The sequence below is a fragment of the Nematolebias whitei genome, chromosome 12 (assembly GCF_014905685.2).
Source record: "Nematolebias whitei isolate Nwh7 chromosome 12, NemWhi1, whole genome shotgun sequence".
Taxonomy (NCBI): Eukaryota; Metazoa; Chordata; class Actinopteri; order Cyprinodontiformes; family Rivulidae; genus Nematolebias; species Nematolebias whitei.
The window spans coordinates 38,703,624-38,721,601 of record NC_056509.1 but is presented as its reverse complement, the minus strand read 5'-3'; the positions used below and the strand labels follow the sequence as shown (position 1 = coordinate 38,721,601).

The 17,978-nt window shown below is 39.0% G+C and overlaps 1 protein-coding gene across 1 annotated transcript; it reads right to left on the bottom strand.

Moving 5' to 3' along the window:
• Window positions 1-1,709: 1,709 nt before the first annotated feature.
• Window positions 1,710-14,570, bottom strand: slc35f6 (solute carrier family 35 member F6). Its single transcript, XM_037685555.1, has 6 exons — window positions 14,494-14,570; window positions 10,558-10,630; window positions 8,219-8,390; window positions 7,853-8,068; window positions 7,612-7,722; window positions 1,710-2,301 (listed from the first exon to the last, which is right to left on the bottom strand). The coding sequence occupies exons 1-6, from the start codon at window positions 14,568-14,570 to the stop codon at window positions 1,820-1,822; spliced, it is 1,131 nt and encodes a 376-aa protein (XP_037541483.1). The 3' UTR covers window positions 1,710-1,819.
• Window positions 14,571-17,978: the final 3,408 nt, after the last annotated feature.

The following is a 17,978-nucleotide window of genomic DNA, read 5'->3' as shown; positions in this document are numbered from 1 at the left end:
AAATGTTTCTGTTTAATGTTTTTCATTTGATAAAACTATAAGCTTTTTTTTGCACACCTGAGGAAAAATGTAACTTCAGCAAACAATTGTGATTTCATGACAATTCCCTTTTTTTTTTTACTTCTTTATGAAATATTTAATAAAATGTAAAATTAAAGATTTGCAGACTTTGTTTACAAATACAAGTCGAAGTTGGATTTTCAAACTGCTCCTATATTCATATAAACAGAAGAAAAAAATTCTACTACAGATTAAAATTGTATAATATTTGTGTAAAACTCCTGTAGTGCAATTAAAAAGAGCACCGAGTGCTCATCTCCGAGCAGAAAACATTTTGGCACAATCAATAAAAAAGCACAAAGATGAAAACGTTACATTGAGATTATATTATTGGCTTATTTGGAACCAATATTCAAATTAACATAAAAAAAACCAACAGATTTGCACATTGACATTGTTGCACAAAACAATTTTCAAATTCTATTGAAACCAAAAAATAATAATTCCCCCCAAAAAGTCCAAGTGATAACCAGTTTCTTTACAAAAAAGTTCCCTGGAAGATTAATTTAGTAAAATAACTGAGCTTCCATTTCTTCCCGTTCTATTTCTTGTGATCACTTTATAACAGGGATGCACGATATTATCGGCATGGTATCGGCCGATATTAGCGACAAAGGTAAATATCGGACATTCCATCAAAATATCTCACCGATATAAAAGGCGCTGTTTTTTTATGCATATTATATATTAATATAGTGCTACATCATTTTCAGCCTTCTTTTTGGCATCTGCAATTGGTAGCAGGGCAAACTGACAAAGGCTACGCAGAATAATGTTTTTAATTCCACAGCAGAGAAAGCTATGCAGCCTCTTTAAGTAGGTATAGAGAAAAAAATATTGGTATTGTTATCAGCCAAATAAGTTTTAACATATCGTCATATTGGCCAAAAATCCAACATCGTGCATCCCTAGTTTATAATTTTGGGAATCAAACAAATTTTCTCCTGCAGAATAATAAATGATCTATTGACAACACCCGTAAAGTGAACAGTTTGTTACTTTATTTTTCAAACTATAAGGCACTTAAAATCATTTAATTTTCTCAAAAATCCACAGTGAGCCTTATAATCCGGTGCACCTTATAGTCTGAAAAATACAGTAGTTTTCATTGGATTAAAAAAAAACAAAGAGATCTACAAAGCTGCACCTTGTGAAGTTTTCCGATATCTTTTAGATTGTTGTCAAAACTACAAGATGCTTTAAGGTTTAGGGACATTTTATTACGGTATTTACGGATTCTTTACATCCCCACGGATGTGCTGAGGATGGATATATATATATATATATATATATATATATATATATATATATTGAACCTACAATCAAAATTCACTCATTATTGTTTTAACTACTTGTTCTGATCCTGAAATGAACTTTATCACTGCAATTTATTTAGTTACAACCAAATAAGAAATGTTGGAAGTAACCTTACCTTAATACACTTAAAGCTTTTATGTGCTTTGCACAAAAATATCTTCCTTTCCTTTATTATGACTCAACATGTCAGTGGTGGTTTCTGCATGAACATGACGTTTGCTTCTTGAGCAAAACTTCTTACCAGGTTTACATTTGTAGTTTATGAAAGTGCTACAAATAAACTTATTTAACTTTCTGCAAGAAAGTAAATAAATGCCTTTTCCACCAGTGCTTAAAAAAAATCCACTTCTTACTTTTAATACATCACTGAGTAAGAGCACTTAAAATGAACAGAAAATGTGCACGGGTCGACTGACGGCGTCGGTGAAAGGTCTGCGTAGTTTTATGTGTCTGCACCCTGCACCCTGTCGTCATTCAGCAGCCGTTCCCGTTCTGCTGAACTGCTCTCCTCCGAGTCCATCCTCGCCGCGCACCACGGTATCCTGGCCAGCACGGGGCGGTGCAGTCCGTTGTAGACCGCCGTGCCCAGAAGGAGAACCAAGAAGCCCAGAACCTGTAAGCCTTGGAACTGCTCCCAACCCAACGCCAGGCTCACCACCCAGATGACCAGGGTCCGCAGGCTGTCCAGCACCATGCGGGTGGTGGCGCTGATCTCTTTAGTGACGCTGATCCCGGCGAAGTTGAAGAAGGCGATGCTGACCGTGTTGCCCAGCAGAGCCAAAAGGATGAGGGGCTTGTGTCCGATCTGACAGAAGGCATCTATCGAGTCCTCCAGGACTTGACGAGGGTTGTTGCTGAAGCTGCCGACGTAGATGAAGTACATGGGGATGAGCAGCAGCGTCAGGACAATAAAACCAAATAAGCCTGTAAATAAAAAACCCCAAACAATTAAGAGTTTTACTGCATTCTTTTAACCCTTTATCGATCAAAATGACTGAACTTTACTGCAAAGAGTACAACTGGAGCGAAATGTGTTTAAATTACAAACAAATTACTCACAGCCTGATAAATAATGACATTTTTCTGCTCGTCTGGATACAAACCATCATGAGAACAGTGCGTTGGCCTACACACACAGTTTATTACCTAAAACATGAGCCTGCTCAATGATGTGAAAATGATTTGGCTACAAGAGAACAAACCTCCAGCAAAGCACATCTTATCAAGTGTGAAAGAAAACGGTTAAACATCAAAGTTCATGCTCAATAATCCAGGTAAAAAAAATCCAACAAAGTTGGGTCAGCTCATCTGGACGGTTTCTTTTTTTTTCTTGTTGAGACGTTTCGTACTTCATCCAAAAGGTCTTCATCAATCTGAGGAGCCACAAACAAACGGGGACCCACAAGCAGCACACTCTAGCCAAAGTGGTTCAAAACATCGGAGTTCACGCTCAATAATCCTGCTGCGTGTGGGACCGAGTTTGTTTGTGGCTCCTCGGATTGATGAAGGCCTTTGGATGAAGGACGAAACGTCTCAAGAAAAAAAAGAAACTGTCCGGATGACCTGACTGAACTTTGTTGGGTTGCGATTAAAGGTTAAGTCTTGGGCTGTGTCTGAAAAGTACAGCCAGACATGAAGGCACCCAAAAAGAAGACAAAGTTAACCGTACGTGGGGTCCAAATGTAAACAAATAACTAATGCTCCTTTTCCATTAGTAACCGTACAGCACGGTTTGACTCCACTTGGCACGGTTCCAAGGCTTTTCCACTAGTACTGGTTTGTGGAACCGGTCTAATTTTTCAGTACCATTTTCTCTGGGGTTCCAAGCGGGCTGAACCGGCACCAACATGACGTTAGAACAGTCGGTCACTGGTTGGTCAGGGGGGGTGGAGTCACTGGTTGTTTGAGAAACTTTCACAACAACAAGATCCACCATTTGCAATAACTCGAACTCGAGGAGCGACTGGACCTATTTCTAAGATTTTAAAAACAATAATGACAACACTGTGATCTAATGCTGAAGTGCAGGCGTTTTTTTGTGGTTGGTGACCGACGACAAAATTCAGAGCGAGTCAGAAGGAGCTCCGCCGGTCCTCTCCACCGGAGCCCCCTCAGGCCGGCAGGGTGTCATCTCCTCGGCTCCCCGTGCGTGGAAGCACGCGAGGCCGGGTCAGATGTCTGGGAGGGAGGGTAGAAACATTTTATGTATAAAAAAAACATGTTATTTTTAAATCGGTGAAGATTCAAATAAATAAATAAACGGTGCAGACTTTATCATGAAATCCTGTTTTCACTTTAATGACTATTAAATAATCTGTTTAAGTTAACTCAGCTGAAAAATCATAAAAAGAGAAAAATTACTGGATCTATCAGGAATATTTCCCTCAAATATGTTTAATGAAGAGATACAGCCTTTAGTTCAACTTATTTAACCCACAGTTGTACAAATCACAAAACAAGAATTAAACTTTTAAAGCAAAGCTAAAAAAAATAACATCCGTATACAAGAAGCAAAATCACATATCTCAATTGAACAATAAAAGGAAGCACAATGAGTGTAAATACATCAAATGATGAATAAAACTTATAAACATTTTAAATATAGATGTATTTGTAGAATCTGGTTCATCAGAGATTTAATGGTGAACTAAAGTTCATTAGCAGTATCTATCTATCTATCTATAATATATATATATATATATATATATATATATATATTATTTAATAGATAGATAGATAGATATATATATTTTTATTTGATCATTTTAATCAGCTGTATTCTTTTTAATTTACCAGAAACTTCAAAATAAATGCTCACCCTGTACTGAAACGTGTTTCAGGTTCTTACAACCAGCATTACCGCCACCAGCTGTAAGGCACGTGATGTCAGTTTTTGAACTCTGAACCTGCCCACTAGAGCCGTTAGCGAAAGTATGATGGTAACGCGACTCGTACCGTGCCGAGCCAAGTCGAACCGTGCTGTACCGGTACTAAAGGTACTAATGGAAAAGGTGCACAAGTATTGCTGCAGAAACTGTTAGGGAAATGAAGGTAATGGTTCGTTTTTCTGTCGCAGTCTCATTGAATTTGTCACCAAGTGCGCTGCGCAGCCATGTTGAGCATCCAGCTTAAAAAAAAAATCTGTTTATTTTGGTGTGCGTGGATTGTAAAACTGTATTCTTGGGTTTGATCATTACTTTGCTGCCCACACCCATCATAGCGGCCTCGGCTCACATCGTTCCTGTCGACAGTTGCCCTCGTGTTTTTGATTTAATCAGCGGTGGTGGCTCAGTGGTCAGTCTGGTGCGGCCTTTTAATCCCGAGGCTGCAGGTTTGAGGCCAGGTTGCATCAAGAAGGGCACCCGGTGTAAAACAAGTAACAACGCTTTCATGCAAAGTTCGCTCGCTGCGGCAACCCCTGAGGAAGGGAGCAGCCGAAAGAAAAACCGCAGCAATCCCAAGTTGTTTAATATTGTGCAGTCTACTGAAAATTCAACTTCTAATTATCTGAAGAAGTACTGAATTAGTTTAAGGGGTTATGTTTTAATTTATCAAAGTAAAATCAAAGACATGACCTGGAAAACTTCAGAGCTTGAATTCAACCAAACCATGACTCTACGATAAGGCTGCTTTTTCTGAGTAAACAGATACACAGCTATCGTGTATTGATCAAACTTTTATGTAGCTGACCAGTTTAGGAATCAGCTGTGTGATAACACACATTATTGTCATTCTTTTGCTTCTGACCAAGACACACTGAAGGAGCACAAATGGATTAGTTCTGACCCTTTGGAAAAAAAACAAACAAGCAGACACATTATCATAGAAAGCTGCAAGGAGCTGCTCGTTTACACAGTTATCCACTCATACAACAGTTACAGAACAGAATGGAGCGTATTGTACCACTCGCATTTATTTATTTTTTTGTTCTTTATGCATTCCAAAAACTGAGCAGATATGAGTGAAAAAGCATCAAACACAACAGTTCAGCTGCAGGAAGCAGAACTAAAACTAAATCCAACGTAAAGCTTAAATGATTTGTAATGCTGGTCTTTAACTACATAAAAAAACATGTCACATGATGTATGAATTTCAAGCACGGATAACAAAAGATTTGATTGATGCAGACTTAATGTAATTTTATGCTGACAACACAAAAAGCATTTCATATTTGTCTTTATTTGCCGATTTACCAGAATGTTTGAGAAGAACATTTTTGACAGAACTGATTGAATTACCGTAGTTTTCTCAGTCACCTGTCGCCAGCCCATGGTGACAGGTGACTGAGCTCAAAAAGAAATCTGAACACGTTCTCTCACTGGTACCTCATGTAGTAACGCCTTCATACTGATGTTTACTGATATGAGCTAATCTGTAGTCCAAATGTTTTTTCCATTTATTATCAGACTGATCAACACAGACAAATAATGCTCACCTTTGACAACTGCGTTGTAGAAAGTGTTTTTATTGATTTATGCACTATTTTTCATTTATTTATATTATTCAGCTATTCATCTACGGGTTATTCTTTGATGGTGTATCTTGAAAGTAAATATATGGCCCGGAGGAATAAAAATTAAATAATACAGTAGTCCCTCGCTACTTCGCAATTTGATTTTAGCAGACTCGCTCTTTCAGTTTTCCAAAGTAAAATTGTACACAAGGAAAAATACATTTGTACACGACACTATAATTGCCAACTTTAATATTACTCACATGATTGGCACAGTATGGGATACAGTAAAAAGTTAACGAAAAAATAAAATACATCGGACACGCGCCGCCATTTTGTAGTTTTCCCTCAATAAGCCTACACTGTATCGCCACTCATAACGACTACATTTCCCAGAAGCCAACAGCCCACAAGTCCTGTTGGCTTCTGCTGAAATACGTAGATGGAAAGTTTTCAATTCAATTCAAAAATACTTTGTTAATCCCAAAGGGAAATTAATTGTTGATGTAGCTCATCGTGGTTTTATTAGAGTTGTTCTAGATGCTGATGGCTTTGGGCAGGAAGGATCCCTTGTAGCAGTCCTCACAGCAGATCTGAAGAAACTGACTGCAGATGCCAATACATCCATCCAGACCGAGCAGACCTCTTGGGCAGCAGGATTGCCTGAATGTCGGGCAGAACTCCTCCCACAGCAATGGCCATTTCTCTCAGCAGCCTGCCGCGCCCCTCGTCGCCGCAAACTTAACTGCAGGTGTTGAGAGATGATCTCGGTCCTCCCGCTGTCGCGAGCCGTGTTTCCCGCTACCGCCAAGATCTTGGCGATCAGGTGGTCAGGCACTCGAGCACCACCTCCAGGTAGACGGAGATGCATCCACAGCACCCCCTTTTCTACTCATTTGGGATTTGGGGCTGTAGGTGAGGTATTATTTGAGCTTTTGATCGATCCGAAAAAGTTTGGTCCTTATTCATACAGTGACTTCAGCACCCAGCGGATGCAGAGAACTGCATGGAACCCACCGGGAACCGGAGCAGAACTGGAGCAGAAATGGACCTCCAGACTCATCGGTCAATCTGCTTGTCGGCCCACGAGGACTTCCGAGTGAGGAGGCGCCACCCGTAGGTCCAACATTCTCTCCAGAGCCCACCGGGACTTCCCCCATCCAGATTTGGACTCAATCGGACCACCATCTGGTCACGTGCTGGCCATCCAAAGGTCCGGCTTCCTCCACAATGTGTTTCGGTGTTCAAGGGCTGCACAAAGTCGACCAGAACGGGAACAGAACCGACAGGGTAGGTCTGCCGGACCAGAACAGAGTCGCCGTTTCTGCAGAGCTGGTGAGTAAAATTTTGCAGTACTGTACAGTACAAATACGTATGTCGTTAAAATGACATAGGTTTAAGAGTTCAGAACATTGCAAGAGTGTGGGAAGGGTTTATAAAGCCTATAGGATGTAGTTAGGACAGTGTATATAAAATTAGGACACTGTATGTTATCTCACTTCAAGATCTAAACTGTTTAAACGGTGCTGTGACTGACTTAAGACCAATCTTAGATGTAGAGTAAAAGCAAGTTGAAGCTACTGGAATCCAAGTTATATTGTAAAGATGTCTTCCAGTGATGTTTCTACTGACATTGTTGCATTTATTGTGCAATAATAAATAAAGGATAAACAGAAAGGCATATTTTAATAGTTAACATGTAGGAATGTGTGCAATTGCCAGTAAGAGATGTAAAGACCTTCGTTTGTGAAATGTGCTGCATGTACAAAGAACTGCTTTACCTTCGGTTCCAACGGCGCGAAGAGGATGAACATCATGTTTGTAGACAAATTTCTCCTCCAGCACCATCTGCACGGAAGCAACAATCTGAGCCATGATGATCAGAAGATCCCCTGAGGAGCAGAAAAGAGATCGGATCCGACTAATAAAACACTTCATCTTCAAACAAGAGTGTGTCTGTAGACATCTTTGTGCCTTCGTTTTACGGTTTATTTTACCATTTAAATAAAGGAAACATCTCACCAGTGATGACATCACTCAGCTTGTGCGAATCATCTTTGTGGCCAGTGACAAAGTCAGCGAGTCCCACTATGACCAGGCCCAGGATGGTGATCATTATGCCCACCCACTGGCTGACTATGAGCCGGCGCCCCAAAAACGCCACAGAAAGTAAACCAGTGAAAATGATGACGGCTCCACGAAGCATCTGGAAGCTGGAGGCGCTCGTCATGTTGAGGGCTGGAAGACAAAAAGACTATTTCATACAAACTGATCTGTCACCAGAACTACATACTTATTCTGTACAAATAGAATATTTTATATCCACATTTGCATTATACTTGCTAAATCCTAGCAACCACTCAGGTGCTTGAGGTGGTGGTTACTTACCGACGTACATGATGGAAGTGGCCAACATGTCGCACATCGCAGGAGGGAAGAACAGGAGAGGGTTGAACCTCTGGCCCGGGTTTATTCTCGGCTCTGGGCTTCGTCGGTCGTGGCAAAGCACGATATAGAAAACCACAAGGCAGCAGAACTCACCCAGGAACATCCCCACGGCCTGAACAGCAACCAGGAGAAAGAGACGCAGGACGGGACAGTTGGAGAGAGTTACACTTCTGATCCAAGGAGGTTTGTTGTTTCCAAGTCGAGCAAAGACTTTCAGAAGGTTGTTTGAAAATGGTTACCACTAAGTTGCAGCACTTTGTGTTCTATTAAAGTGGCATACTAAAGTAAAAAAATAAAATGTCTACCTTAGGGTGTGATGTAGGTTTTATATTTATTTATGGTGAATTTGATGTTTGACTCATAGATTTGTGACTAGAAAAGACACAAACAGGTACAAAAGATGGCAAGTCATTATACAACACATACAGTTAGCCTGTTTATACTTCTCTTCAAACATTACATAAACCTAAAAAGATTTGCTCCAAGTCATTAGTGCCACTTCTCATTAATCTAATGCACAGTGTTTATTTGAGATCACAAAGAAAACACCAGAAGTGAGAACTTATATTTATTAAAACGGCCATGATGATGAGTTCTTTGCCTCTCATGTAGTGTTTATGTTAAAACAGTTGGGTATGACTTAAACCGTTTTTTTTTTAATCATTTGAGAAGCTACAAAGAACAAATACATCTTTAACCATAATGTTGGTGTCAACCCTGTCTGTCTGTTAGCAAAATATCTCATGAACCACTTAATGGATTTTTAATTAAATTTTTTGAAAGTAATCATTGGGCGTACAGAGATTAACTTTTGGAGTCACCTCGATTTAAGATAGCTGCCAAAGCTTAACAAATACTCCCAAAACAAAACGGCTAAAACTCAGCCAAGTCATTGTGTGAACGCTTACGGAGCATTCACACTACTGTGATCCTGTTTCCACTTCGAAATTCTCCTGTACGTTTTTCTGTATCTTTCTCGTTCCACAATTTTTGTGCTATTTCAACAAATCATTTATCACAACGTTCAGCTCTTTCACTTTTGGAACTAGTGGCTTTTTGAAATATTTACCCTTTTCTGCCACTAGAAAATGAATTGAGCTGATTTTCCATCCTTCAGATCTTTAGCTCTGTTTACAACCTTTTACTGCTCCTTTCACATTTTGTTCTGGTTCAGCTTCTTTCAGCTTCCTCGTACAAATTTGAACATTTTTCAGCTAATTTCAGCTGTTATGTGCTCCTTTCAGATCCATCCTGCTAACTACAACATTTTTGTGCTTCTAACTTCTTTCTGTTGCAGCTCGTATACCTTTCAGCTTATTTCTGCAACTTTCAGCTTTTTCTGCAATTTCAGTTACTATTTAGCTGTTTTTATACCAATTTTAGCTTGTTCAGCTAACTTCACATTTTTTGCGCTCATTTCAATTTTTTCCAACCTAGTTCAGAAGAAAATGTGATCTCTCTACTTCCTTCTGGTAATTTGAGCTTCGTTCTGCCTTTTAACTACTTTTTTGCCTTTTTTTTTGACAATTTCTTCTTTTTTCAGATAATTTCCACGTTTTTGTGCTCATTTCTGCTTCTTTAAAGCTTAGTTGGTCAAATATATGTTCTTTCTGGTTTATTCTGTAATTTAAGCTTGTTCTAACTTTTCAGATACATTTTTTAGCAGTTTTATAGCTAATTTTAGCTGTTTTTAGATAAATTCAAATTTTTTTATGGTAATTTCTGTTACTTTCAGCCTAATTTACTTTTTTCGACTAATTTCAGCTTGTTATCCCCCTTTCAGCTTTTTCTGCTCTTTCAGTGAGTATTTATCTCTTTTAGACTTATTTTAGCTTTTGCAGCAAATTTCACATTGAGCTCATTTCAGCTCTTTCTGCTTCCTTCTGGTAATTTAAGCTTCTTTCTGCCTTTTCAGCTATTTTTTTGCTACTTTCAGCTTGAGTAATTGACGTGTGCATTTCTGCTTATGTAAATCTAATTCAGCAAATATATATTCTCTCTGCATTCTTCTGCTAATTTAGCTTGTTCATCAACTTTGGCTAGATTTCAGCATGGTTTTATTTTTATTTTTTTAGCTAATTTCAGCAGTTTTTCAGCAAGTTCTTCTGCAATAAGCATTCACACTGCATTTTGCGGGAAATGCAACTTCAATAGTTAACTATTGAGTTAAATTTAGTGTGGTAGTAGCTGAGAGTTACAAGAAGATATATATGTATGTTAATCTGCACTGACTTTTAAATCCAATCCCAAAAGTTGTACCCAGAGGTCTCTTACTGTACCTGTAAAAATGGGTGAGAGAAGGGATGCTCGGGGTCGTCATGGCAACCCTTTGCTGAGAACATGTCAGCCCATCTGTCAGACAAAAACACAAGAGAACAAGTTGATTAGTGAAGATTTAAAAAAAGCAGAGGGTCAGTGTTTGTCTCAGCGTAGCTTCAGAAATGCAGCAAAATAAACAACAAGCAGAAACAGTTTCACAACAAACAATTAAAAACTGGTCATGCACAAATTAAATCTGCCGTTCGGTTTTTAACTTGTGACTTTTCTTGTAAACGAAAGCAGTTCAGACTCTGCACAGACTGAACGATGATGACGTTGCATTTTACATGCGCGGTTATACAGAGTGCTTATGTCTGCAGAAAACCTTGGACAGTCAAAGAAAGCCTGACTGACATGTGACGCTCTTATCCTCAAGTCACGGTCGAAACGCTTCCCCGTAATGCTTCAAAACGTCTGAGCTCATCAAGTTAAAGTGGAAACATGAGAGGGCCTCATGTCTGGTCACTGTACTGTGGATTAGATATCTTGAACTGCACACAGCGACAGAAAAAGAAAAATGTAAGTTGCACCAAAACTATCAACAGACGGTCTCAGCTGATGTGAGGCAGTTATCATGTGACCGAGGTGAAACTTTACCTGTTCCTGTGTGAACAAGATGGTTTTGTGTGACACATTAGCAGTTCACCTGGTGTGATTTGTAACAAATGTGGGTTTCGTTACACCATTAAACCCAAATAAGGAAACAGAAGTTTGAGTCAGACAGGATAAAGCTGACATCACAAATATTTGGAGAAGTTAAAAAAGCTAAATGTCTCATTTTACAAAAGTGGTAAACCTCTTATTAATCACAGCAAGTGACAAACGCTGCTTTTTTTTCTCCTTCAAATCAAATCATTTACTTATCTAGCTGTGCCGTTATCAGACGGCTGACCCAGAAAATCTATGAATTTGAAGACAATTTTTTAAAAACTAAAAGATAAAATGGTTCATTTGTTGATCAAAATGCCATGAGGCACATGATAATGATAAACGGTCTCACAATCATTTGGAGCATTCAAAGCATTATCTGATTTAAGGTTCCTTCTTTGGAACCGTTTTTTTAATTTTATTTAAAAGGTCACATGACAGTTTTGCTTTATTTGCTTTTCTTCTATGAAATCAAACACAGACTGTCAAGGATTCTCGTCTCGAATACTTTACTTGTTAAAAAGACGTTTAAAAAAAAAAAAAAGAGCTTTTTTGCGGTTGCCAAAAGATAAATACATAATTATGACAAACACTTTGTTCATACCATAAATAAATCCAACGGTTTTCAGGTATTTCTCAAAAATCAACAGTGAGCCTTATAATCCGGTGCACCTTATGTATTAATTCTGGTTGTGCTTACTGACCCTTAAACTGATTTTATGTGGTGCACGGTGCTCAAAAATCTGTCGAAATTGTTTCGTTTCGTTTAGGGATGCACTATATTGGATTTTTGGCCGATATTCGATATGTTAAAACTTATTTGGCCGATAACCGATAACGATAACGATATTTTTTAATATACTTTCCTTTGTCTGAACATAGTCCTCTTACTTAGGCTCAATTGCTGCAAAAATTGTGTAACAGCTGTAAGAGCTTGTGACATATATTCACTAACAGCCATATGATATGCATAGCACTTTAACTTATATTAAATGAAAAGTGTTAAATATTATTTATTAGCATTAGTCACCTGCGATGCTGTCTCACTTGTGGAGGTTTGTTCCAGGTTCCTATAGCTGCAGTGTGGGATCCTCTGCACTCCTGTGCATGAAGGACAGACTTTTTAAGTTCAAAGTTTTTGTCTATCCATTGTGCCGTAACACTAATCATGCTAACGGGGCTAACACGACGTCCAAATGTCTGTGGTAAAACTCACCTAAGTGCTATCGGCTATTAGCTTCTCTATGACATCGGAAATGACGGTTTGTAACTCGGGTAAGGTTACGTCGGAAAAATATCTCCAACTGGGGACGATGTAGTGCGGCTCAACGTAGACCAAAAATCTTCAGAATCCGACATCCTCAATGAAGAAAAAAAAAAAAACCTTCCACACCGCCGCCATTTTGAATTTTCCTCTCTGCCGTGATCAGATCAGGTAGGCACGTGACGTCATCACGTTGTGCTGCCGCTGCAGACATCCTTGTCACTGGGTTGTCATACAAAAACAGCGTCTTTTATATTGGTGAGTTATTGTAATGGAATGGCCGATGTCCGATATTGAACTTTAACGCTAATATCGGCCGATACCGATACCATGTCGATAATATCGTGCAACCATAGTTTTGTTAAATGCGCTTTATAATCCGGTGCGCCTTATAGTCCAAAAATATGGTAGTTATAACACAGTGCGTGTCTCACCAGGTGAGCTCCTAGTAAGTTATCAAAGCAATGACCAGATGGGGATTGATAATCTTGGAATGGCATATCAAAACCAATAGCCATGACAAAAATTCTGTTCTGTTGTCATACATCTTCGACGTCTTTTGGCTGTTTCTTTAGAGCGGTTGCCACAGCAACCCATCGCTTACTTGTTTTGGTAAAAGTGTTTTACTTTGATTCAAATCAGGTGCGATGGAACAAATAAATATCTGATTCAGGAGTTGAAACTTAAGTATCCAAGTTTTAAAACAATCTCAAAACTCCGTTAATTTTGTATTATGATATTCAGGGACATTTTTGTGAATAATAATATACGTAGGATCAGGAAAATAATTTATTCAGGCAGCTTTTTTCTGCTTTGAAAATTTCTGTGTGAACTGGGCATAAAGTTTTCCTTTTACAGTTTGCTTGCTATTATGCTATAAATGTAATCAATTTTCATAATGTAATTACTTAATTCCAAAGTGGTCCGAGCCCAGCTATAAAATATGGTCTCTCCAGTGTGTTTTGGGTCTTTCCCGAGGTTTGGTAAAACTCCTTACGGAGGCGCCCAAGGGACATCTTACCGTATATCTGAACCACGTAAACTTGTTCGTTTTGATGTGGAGGAGCGGCGTCTCTACTCCGAGTCTCTCCCACATAACTGAACTTCTCACCATATCTTTGAGGGTGAGTCCAGCTATTCCGCGGTGAAGCTCATTTTGACCGCTTGTACCACAATCTCGTTGTTTCGGTGACTACCCGACCACAGGCGAGGGTAGGAACGTAGATTGAGCGGTCAACAGAGATTCGCCTTGCGGCTCAGCTCCCTCGTCCACAACAAAGCAGCACAGATTATGGAATACTGCATATGCTGTGCCACTGTCTACTCTGTCAGCGTAATACTGATTGCATAAATAATTAAAATAAACTAAGTCATTTATTCAGCTGAAACTCAATTTCTCCTTTCTCAAATTCATATTCATAAATTACTGTATGCATACAATAATGTCTGGCCAAGGGGGCAAGATGGATATTTAAAAAAAAAAAAAGGTAATCATTGCCCCCTTAGGACCCCCCTTAGTGGCACCCCTGGTAACTCAGCTAGTAAGTGTGCTTCTAGTAAAGTTCTTGATTAAACTAAAGTCGAAACAGAACATGTAGATCCCACGCAGAGATAAGTCGTTGAAACGTTTTGATTTCCATTCAGATAGCAGCTGCTTCCTTACAGAAACTTCTCGTCATTCCAGTTATTACACGGAAATGCTCATCTTGTCTGTTTAACGTCTTCGTTTTAAACAGAACTTGGTCAAACAGACCGGGAAGTCACGCGAGATTTGACCCACAAGCATGAAAAGAAGGTAGTGATTAAATCCAAATGTTTTGTCATTAGCTAACATTACTAGCTAGTTTCAACTGGGCTGTTACGAAACATGTAATAACGATTTATTCGTGTTTTTTAATTAGACAATAGGTACTGCATTTGAACTTCTAGTTGTGTTTAGCCTGCTCTTTGTGCACCTGACAGAAAAGAAGGAACATGTACTCACTTTGCCGATAATGTGTTGATGGATCCAGTTGTTAGCATAAGTCCCGCAAGGAACAGCTGGTAGTTTGTCCAAGCCATGTTGGACAAGTGGAAGAAACCAGGAAATGATGGAAACTGAGCTGTGCTCTCTTTAAAACGAACCCGGCTTGTTTATTGTGGCGCTTTCCGCCGAGTTTTTTTCGTCCGTGAACGCCACATGACAGCCCACGCAGTCAGCTGATCGCTGGAACGTAACGGTGCGTTCAGGAACACTCGGAAATGTTAGAATTTCATGAGTCGAATGAATAAAAGCAACAATTTATTTACATTTTTATGTACAGAGACACGAGTTTGTGTAATTTTTGTAATATTTTTGTAAACTTTTCATTCTTGTTTATTTTAAATCTTTTAGTAATAATACTTTGCGAGTCTCAATAATCTTTCTTTACACCTTTGTGTTTATTATGTTTTTATACATAACATTACACGGCTGCACAGTGGCTCACTTGGAAAAGTTGTCGCCTCTCAGCGAGAAGGTCGCCAGCTCAAATCCCAGCCCGGGACCTTTCTGGATGGAGTTTGCATGTTCTCTCTGTGCATGTGTGGGATTTCTCCAGGTACTCTGGTTTCCTCCCACAGACCAAAAACATGCATGTTAGGCTAAATTGTCCTTTGTCTCATTTGTCTCTGTCCCTATGATGGACTGGAGACCTGTCCAGGGTGTCCCCCGAGAGACTGCTGGATGGGTACCAGTGACCCCCCCAAGAGCCGAAAAGGAAGAAGCAGGGGAAGATAATGGATGGATGAATAGATTAAAGTACACAACTTCATTTTAATATTTTTGTGTTCAGTTGTTGTGAATGTTAAACACTTATTTTCAGTCGAGAGATGATTTTTTTTTCAATGAAGAATGGCAAAATGTAAATGAAAATGTTGATAAAACCAAATCTCATGTTCTATTTTGACAGTTTTCTATCCATGCAATTTATGTTACATTATCTGAATTACAAAAATGAAGTTGAAGGCAGACTTTAAATGAAGTATGAACGGTTTCAGGGATCAACAGCAGGTGGAGTCAAAGACTAAAGGACCATCATTTTCTGTTCAGCTTCATGTGGTTTAGAAAAAACCCTGCTTCTCATGAGGAGGTTTATATTAGGCCAGTTTTAGCTTTTCAAAGAAAGAAAAAATAAATTGAAATCTAACAAATTGGAGGTACGTTTAGAGGCTTTATTATATTCATCATTCCCATATTCTAAATGTTCTAGAATTGCGCCGCTCAAGGTGGCTGCATGTTGGAGCAGCTCTGTTACTTTCATTCTGAGATTTTGCTTTTGGAAACTTTAATTCCTCTTTTTCTGGATGTAAATCACATTTTTTTGGATGATTGTTTCCTCTGGTATCGGATGCTGTGCAGCTGGAAGGATTTTTACTGAAACTTTTTTAGTTTTGGACATTTGTTATGATGCGTAACCATGGCAACAAGGCAGTTTCTACAACCAACAGCAGCTGATTAACATCTCAAAAGCTCAAGTAATATCTCAACTACAGCCCTAAATTTCAAATGAGTTGAAAAGGATGTTCTGTGGACGCATTTTCATCTACCTGCCAGCTGTGCTCGAGTGCCTGACCACTGAGATCCTGGAACTAGCAGGAAACACGGCTCATGACAGCGGAAGAACAGGATCGTCCATCAGCACCTACAGTTGGCTGTCTGCAACGACGAGGAGCTCAACAAGCTGCTGGGAGGAGTGGCCATTGCCCTGGGAGGATTTCTGCCCAACATTCAGGTGATCCTGAAGCCCAGGAGGCCAACCAAGTGCAAGTAAACGGATCAACATCTGTGGCCAGTTTTTTCAGATCTGCTATAAGACGAACCATCAACATCTAGAACAACTCTTTTATGAAACAAGGAAAATGAGCTACAACAACATTTAATTTCCCTCTGGGATTAATAAAGTATTTTTGAATTGAATTATTATTATTTTTTTTTTGAATATCACAGTAAGTACTAAAGTTCCTAAAACTCTGCACTGGTTGAAAAACTATTTTTAATTCAACTGCTGGAAATGTGGATCTCACACCAGGCGTTGTCTCGAGCCTCTGGTACAAAAAACATTGTGATTTTCAGCTGATGGGAAGAAGAAATCATTTGCTCTAACTACTGTGATAAATCTCATCGTTTAATTTCCTCAGCTTCTCGACTCCGTCTAAATAACATTTAACTCTGACGCTCAAGGATCGTAACAGATGCAAAGATGATTTTCTTGTTAATTCAAAAAGAGAAAACCAAAGGAGATGACGTGTTTGTCTTTTAAAATACAAATCAAATTCATGCTGGTGTATGTAATGTAGAAAATCTGTGGTTTGTGTTGCATCAAAACCACAGAATGAAGGTTTTTACACTTTTAATTAAAAGCCTAGAGTTCCTTGAAGAGATGCTAATTGCACACTGCTTCGAGTTTCAGACCAAGATCATTTGATACTGAGAAATGATAAATTTGTAAACCTTGGAAATATATTTATCATAGCTCAAAGTGTCCGGCATAGCAGATGTTTTCCGAATGTCTCTCAGCTACAACATCGAATTGAAGCTCAATATCTGTAAATATTACAGGTTGGTAATCTGTAAATATTATAGGTCATATTTCAGGTCTCTCTTGTAAATGAGTCCGAGTCTCAATGGGATTAAACTATAGAACAGTAAGTTTTGAATGACTCTCGGATACTTCCATACCTAATTTTAGATCAAGCTCTGTGAAGGTGACTAAGTTATTGCATTGTTTGTGTTTTCTAAAGTTAATTGGCTGTGGTGGCCATCTTGAATTGGGCTGGCTCCAAAAGTAGATCAGTTGTAGAAGTGTGTCCAGTGGTGATTTCTCGAAAGTCTCCTGGTAATATATCCAGTTGTTCATGAGGTATTTTGCTGACAGATAGTTTATTCTATTGCTAATAGCAAAACAGTAAAGTTAATTGAAAAACTGAGTTTCAGCAACTACCACACCAATGTCTATAAACAGGACTGAGTTATAGCCATTTTTGTATTTTCTACAATCAGCTGTTTTATTTATTTGATTCAATGCCTCCTGTTCTGACATAATAAATGAAACTAAACTGTTTTGAACTTGACCTGTTTTATAGTTATTTAAAACGCAGTAGGATGACTTGCATCAAGAACTGGAGCTGCATAAACATGTAATTAAATGTGACCTTACAACCTGTAGCGGTCATGCAGAGAATATGAGAACCCAGCAGTCTTATAATTATTATTTCATGTGGAGCAGCATGGACACGTTTGATTGACAGTCAGTCCTCTGTGCTGAGGGGTCATGGGAAGGAAAAGGTGGTGGGAGAGCCACTGAAATGTCACATGACAGGGTCAGCTGAGCAGACAGGCGAATCACGGCTTATTCTAAAACATCATGGGAAACTGTTTGTTGTATTAACAGAAACTGAACTCTGCAGAGATTTATTAATAATCACCACTAACGCGCACAACCACTGTGT